The 7,499-nt window shown below is 32.8% G+C and overlaps 1 protein-coding gene across 1 annotated transcript; it reads left to right on the top strand.

Moving 5' to 3' along the window:
* Positions 1-5,874: 5,874 nt before the first annotated feature.
* On the top strand, positions 5,875-7,175 carry LOC115227324 (tctex1 domain-containing protein 2-like). Its single transcript, XM_029798196.2, has one exon. It carries the CDS (start codon positions 6,267-6,269, stop codon positions 6,966-6,968), a length of 702 nt encoding a protein of 233 aa, XP_029654056.2. The 5' UTR covers positions 5,875-6,266; the 3' UTR covers positions 6,969-7,175.
* Positions 7,176-7,499: the final 324 nt, after the last annotated feature.

Raw genomic sequence — 7,499 nt, 5'->3', positions numbered from 1 at the left:
TAACAACAAACCTTGTCTTAGTTATAATCTTACTCTATATAACTCGAATCCTGCTCTAAATATTTAAAAATATATTCTGTTTAATACGATATATTTTAAATTTTGTACTATATATTCTTATATATTTCCTCTTTAATTTTTAATTTGCATGAGATATGTTTCCATTTTGCACTATATATAAAACTAGCAGTATCGCCCGGCGTTGCTTGGGTTTGTAAGGGAAATAACTATATAAGCATTTTTAGAGAGTTACTTCCTTTATAGATGCCAATTCGGGCTTTCTTAGCCATTTCTGTTTTGGTGTCTTCAAGCCATGAAGTCGTTGTTCTAAAAGAACGCTGGTCTCCTTGACAACGCTTTACGACATTGATTTCCTTAAACTCCCTTCCCCACAGCTTCACGAGGGAGGGAAGAAGGGGGAGAAGCAAACAGGTGCAGGTGTGACCATGGACGCCAACTCCGCCGCCATCGACACACGAAAAATTATGCATTAAAATGGAATAAAAAATGATGTTAAATTATTTTTAAAATCGTAGACTCATCGTAGACGCGCGCTAATAGCCAGACGGGCTCGATATTAATCACGACTATAAGATACCTGAATTTGGTTAAACTGCACCACAAAATGTGGGAGGAGTTAGGAATCTAAATCGTAGGAGACAGACACTCACACAACTACTGTTTTATATATATAGATATAAATTTTGGCTGCTGTCAAATAACTGAAATAAGTAAAAAAAAAAAATAAGAGAATAAAAGAATACAATATATTCTAAATTTTGCATGAGATATCTTAAGCTTTACTATATATATCTTCAATTTTGCATTATATATATTAAAAATTTTGCACTATACACACTTTAAATTTCACACTACAGATATCTTAAATTTTACATTATATACATATATAGATAAAATTTTGCCCTATATATATCTCAAATTCTACACTGTATATACTTTAAATTTTTCACTATATATATTTTAAATTCTGCACTATATATATTTAAAATTTTTCACTATATATATTTTAAACTTTGCTCTAGAGATCTTGAATTTTGCACTATATATATTTTAAATTTTGCACTGTATATACTTTAAATTTTTCACTATATATATTTTAAATTCTGCACTATATATATTTAAAATTTTTCACTATATATATTTTAAACTTTGCTCTAGAGATCTTGAATTTTGCACTATATATATTTTAAATTTTGCACTGTATATACTTTAAATTTTTCACTATATATATTTTAAATTCTGCACTATATATATTTAAAATTTTTCACTATATATATTTTAAACTTTGCTCTAGAGATCTTGAATTTTGCACTATATATATTTTAAATTTTGCACTGTATATACTTTAAATTTTGCAGTGTATATACTTTAAATTTTGCACTATGTATATTTTAACCCTTTTGTTACCAACCCGGCTGAAACGGGCTCTGACTCTGTAGTACAAATGTTTTGTTTACATAAGTTTTGAATTAAAATCTTCCACTAAACCTTAGTCACAATTTATGTTCCTAACACTAGCTTAATGATAACTAAGTTATTTTACTAAAGTCTTTGTTATATTTAAAGTAACTGAAAGAAACACAGAGCATCTCAATAGAAATACAGTAACAAAAGGGTTAAATTTTGCTCTAGAAATCTTAAATTTTGCACTATAGATATTTAAAAATTTTCACTATATATATTTTAAACTTTGCTCTAGAGATCTTAAATTTTGCACTATAAATATTTTAAATTTTGTACTACATATTAAATTTTTCACTCTATATATTTTAAATTTTACTCTAGAAATCTTAAATTTTGCACTATATATTAAATTTTTCACTATATATATTTTAAACTTTGCTCTAGAGATCTTAAATTTTGCACTGTATACATTTTAAATTTTGCCCTACATTTTAAATTTTACCCTATATATATGTATACAATTGCAGTGTGGAAGGTGTTTATAAGCCATTTAAAAAACACACAAAAACCATTAGATTCACTTCAACATTTAAATTTAATTTGGCGAAATATTTTCGTCACTTTGAGATCGTGACCTGTGCACTGACAAAATTCCATGCTGCATCATTATATATATATATTATTTTGCAGTATATACATTCTAGATTTTAGCTTGTACATATCACAAATTTTGAACTATATATATATTCTAAATTTTGCTCTCTCTTTACTCTTTACTCTTTTACTTGTTTCAGTCATTTGACTGTGGCCATGCTGGAGTACCGCCTTTAGTCAAGCAAATCAACCCCAGGACTTATTCTTTGTAAGCCTAGTACTTATTCTATCGGTTTCTTTTCCCGAACTGCTAAGTTACGGGGACGTAAACACACCAGCATTGGTTGTCAAGCGATACTGGGGGGACAGACACACAAACATATATATATACATATATACGATGGGCTTCTTTCGGTTTCTGTCTACCGAAACCACTCATAAGGCTTTGGTCGGCCCGAGGCTATAGTAGAAGACATTTGCTAAAGGTGCCACGCAGTGGGACTGAACCCAGGACCATGCGGTTTGTAAGCAAGTTACTTACCACACAGTCACTCGTACGCCTATATATTTAAAATTTTGCCCTATATATATCTTAAATTTGGCACTAGATATATTTTTAATTTTGCACTATATATATATATTATATATATATATATATATATATATATATATATATATATATATATATATATATATAATTTTACAGTATATACATTTTAGATTTTACCCTGTATATATCTCAAATTTTGCATGATATATATTCTAAATTTTACTCTCTTTATAAATTTTAAATTTTGCCCTTTATATATATCTTAAATTGGCAATACATATATTTTTAATTTTGCACTATATATATATATATATATATATATATACATTTTAGATTTTACCCTCTATATATCTCAAATTTTGCACGATATATAGTCTAAATTTTGGTCTAAATATATCTTAAATTGGTAATACATATATTTTTAATTTTGCACTATATATATATATATATATATATATATATATATATAATATAATTTTACAGTATATACATTTTAGATTTTACCCTCTATATATCTCAAATTTTGCATGATATATATTCTAAATTTCGCCCTATATATATCTTAACTTTGGCAATACATATATTTTTAATTTTGCACTATATATATATATATATATAATTTTACAGTATATACATTTTAGATTTTACCCTCTATATATCTCAAATTTTGCACGATATATAGTCTAAATTTTGGTCTAAATATATCTTAAATTGGCAATACATATATTTTTAATTTTGCACTATATATATATATATATATTTTACAGTTTATACATTTTAGATTTTACCCTCTATATATCTCAAATTTTGCACGATATATAGTTTAAATTTTGGTCTAAATACATCTTAAATTGGCAATACATATATTTTTAATTTTGCACTATATATATATATATATATATACATATAATTTTAGAGTATATACATTTTAGATTTTACCCTGTATATATCTCAAATTTTGCACTATATCTTAAATTTTGTATTATATATATATATATATATATATATATTCCATCACTTTATTCCTTTATTTATATCTAATACAATTTATATCCTAAATTTTGCACATAAATTCCTAAATGTGTTTGTTATCTGTATTTAATTTTATACGTTCTACCTTTAACTTTGCAGTTTATATTTCAAATACTGCTCCACATTACATTATATATCTTTGTTATATTTCACATGTATTCTACCCAATGTATTTTGAATTTAACACTATATATTTTTAATTTTGTTCCTTTTTGCATAATGCATTTTAAATTTTGCAACAAGTGTTCCAAGTTTTGTTCTGTTTTTCCTATTTAAAATTTTTTAAATATACTCTTTTACTCTTTTACTTGTTTCAGTCATTTGACTGCGGCTATGCTGGAGCACCGCCTTTAGTCGAGCAACTCGACCCCGGGACTTATTCTTTTGTAAGCCCAGTACTTATTCTATCGGTCTCTTTTACTTGTTTCAGTCATTTGACTGCGGCCATGCTGGAGCACCGCCTTTATTTGAGCAACTCGACCCCGGGACTTATTCTTTTGTAAGCCCAGTACTTATTCTATCGGTCTCTTTTACTTGTTTCAGTCATTTGACTGCGGCCATGCTGGAGCACCGCCTTTATTTGAGCAACTCGACCCCGGGACTTATTCTTTTGTAAGCCCAGTATTTATTCTATCGGTCTCTTTTGCCGAACCGCTAGGTAACGGGGACATAAACACACCAGCATCGGTTGTCAAGCAATGCTAGGGGGACAACTACAGACACACACACACACACACACACATACATATATATATATACATATATATGACAGGCTTCTTTCAGTTTCCGTCTACCAAATCCACTCACAAGGCTTTGGTCAGACCGAGGCTATAGTAGAAGACACTTGCCCAAGGTGCCATGCAGTAGGACTGAACCTGGAACCATGTGGTTGGTAAGCAAGCTACTTACCACACAGCCACTCCTGTGCCTTATATATGTGACAGGCTTCTTTCAGTTTCCGTCTACCAAATCCACTCACAAGGCTTTGGTCAGACCGAGGCTATAGTAGAAGACACTTGCCCAAGGTGCCATGCAGTAGGACTGAACCTGGAACCATGTGGTTGGTAAGCAAGCTACTTACCACACAGCCACTCCTGTGCCTTATATATGTGACAGGCTTCTTTCAGTTTCCGTCTACCAAATCCACTCACAAGGCTTTGGTCAGACCGAGGCTATAGTAGAAGACACTTGCCCAAGGTGCCATGCAGTAGGACTGAACCTGGAACCATGTGGTTGGTAAACAAGCTACTTACCACACAGCTACTCCTGCGTCTATAAATATATTTAATTTTTGTAAAACATATTTTTAATTTTGCCTTTGAATTTTTAATTTTACACTGTACGTTTTGAATTTTGTTTTAGATATTCTTAAATTTCTTCGTTTTTAATTGTAACCTTTGCACTTATTTTTAATTGTGCATTATATATATTTATGTAATTTTCGTGTTTTTTTTGCTTGTTTGTGTTTGATAGTTTTTTTATTATCTTTACTTTTCATAATTCTTGAAGGAGGAGAGAATGATTTTTTTTTTCTTCGCTGAAGCAAAAAGCATCGAATGAGTTTTTTTGTGATTTGTAACCGACAATTCAGAATGAATCTTGATAGCTGATTGCTGATTGATTTATGAATAACATAAACAAGAAAGAATATCAAGACAGATGCTATTTTTACTAGAAATAATTGACAATTGTTGTTTGTTCAGTGATTGATGGTTAATGAGTGATGATTGAAACTTTGACAGCTACACTGAAACAAACCAAAGAAATCTCAGTCGTGGCTTCTTAACAGAGGGTATTGTTGACTGATTGTTAATGAGTGACGATTGACACATACTTGACAGATACACCAAAACAAGTCCACAAATAGGGACATTTTAACAAGGTATTGTTGATTGATTATTAATGAGTGACGATTGACACATACTTGACAGATACACCAAAACAAGTCCACAAATAGGGACATTTTAACAAGGTATTGTTGATTGATTATTAATGAGTGACGATTGACACATACTTGACAGATACATCAAAACAAGCCCCAAAATATTCAGCAGGGACATTTTAACAAGGTATTGTTGATTGATTATTAATGAGTGACGATTGACACATACTTGACAGATACATCAAAACAAGCCCCAAAATATTCAACAGGGACATTTTAACAAGGTTTTGTTGATTGATTGCTAATGAGTGACGATTGATAGATACACCAAAATAAGCCAAAGAAAGCTCAGTACGGACATTTTGATAGAAAGTATTGTTGACTGATTATTAATGAGTGACGATTGACACATACTTGGTTGATACACCAAAACAAGCCAAAGAAAGCTCAGTATGGACATTTTGATAGAAAGTATTGTTGACTGATTATTAATGAGTGACGATTGACACATACTTGGTAGATACACCAAAACAAGCCAAAGAAAGCTCAGTATGGACATTTTGATAGAAAGTATTGTTGACTGATTATTAATGAGTGACGATTGACACATACAGGGTAGATACACCAAAACAAGCCAAAGAAAGCTCAGTATGGACATTTTGATAGAAAGTATTGTTGACTGATTATTAATGAGTGACGATTGACACATACTTGACAGATACACCAAAACAAGCCAAAAAGCATTCAATAAGGATAATTTAACAGAAGGTATTGTTGATTGAAATGATAATGAATACCAGCAATGATGGTTGCACTGATGTCAGACCTAGCAGCAGCAATGGTGTTAGTGTGAGTGGAAAGAGGATGACCTCAGAGGTCGCGAAGCCAGAACACTCATTAATGAGGCGGTCAAGCCTTTTTGTCCAGAACGTAGAGAGAACGAAAGAAATAAGCAGTATGCCGTCCCTCCTTGGTTTATTGACATCTAAGAGACTGGCCAAGAAAATCTCAACCCGTCTGTATGAAAGACGCCATGGTCAGAACGCGGTGGGAGTGGCTGCGACGGTGACGACATCAGGTGTAGCAACCACAGCAGCAGCACCTGGGACTTCACTGGGAACAGGTGCGAAACATGAGCCAACTTACAGAATGGAACCACTGAGACGATTCCCGAAAGAGACGAGCCCTTTGGCGGTGATAAAACGCACCCTTGCTGAGAACCTACGCAATGTGGAGTACGCGCCGAAAGCAGGGGCTAGACTGGTCATGTATCTGAGCGATGAGATCAAGGACTATGTGAAAGCGCTGGAGTTTGACCGTTATAAGATTGTCTGTTATGTGGTCCTGGGCGAAAAGAAAGATCAGGATGCAACAGTGAGCAGCCGGTGTTCGTGGGACGACCGGACTGATGGCTGTGCCTGCTATACATATGAAGCAAACAGCTGGTACTGTACGGCCATTGTGTATGGTATCTATAAGGAATAGAGCAGGAAGAAATATGTAATATGAAAGGTATTCCAGAAGTCTTGAGACTTTTGAGGAGAGACATTAATTTCAGACAATTTACAAAACTCTAATCCTTTTCAAAGTAGGATCTCCTGACTTGAATAATTACTCTTTACTCTTTTACTCTTTTACTTGTTTCAGTCATTTGACTGTGGCCATGCTGGAGCACCGCCTTTAATCGAGCAACCCGACCCCGGGACTTATTCTTTTGTAAGCCCAGTACTTATTCTATCGGTCTCTTTTGCCAAACCACTAGGTAACGGGGACGTAAACACACCAGCATCGGTTGTCAAGCAATGCTAGGGGGACAAACACAGACACACAAACACACATACACACACACACACACACTATATATATATATATATATATATATATATATATATATATTATATTATACGACGGGCTTCTTTCAGTTTCCGTCTACCAAATCCACTCACAAGGCGTTGGTCGGCCCGAGGCTATAGCAGAAGACACTTGCCCAAAGTGCCACGCAGTGGGACTGAACCC

The sequence above is a fragment of the Octopus sinensis genome, unplaced genomic scaffold (genome assembly GCF_006345805.1).
Source record: "Octopus sinensis unplaced genomic scaffold, ASM634580v1 Contig02658, whole genome shotgun sequence".
In the NCBI taxonomy this organism is placed as follows: Eukaryota; Metazoa; Mollusca; class Cephalopoda; order Octopoda; family Octopodidae; genus Octopus; species Octopus sinensis.
The sequence above is the reverse complement of the archived record's forward strand: the minus strand, read 5'-3'. Positions and strand labels throughout refer to the sequence as shown.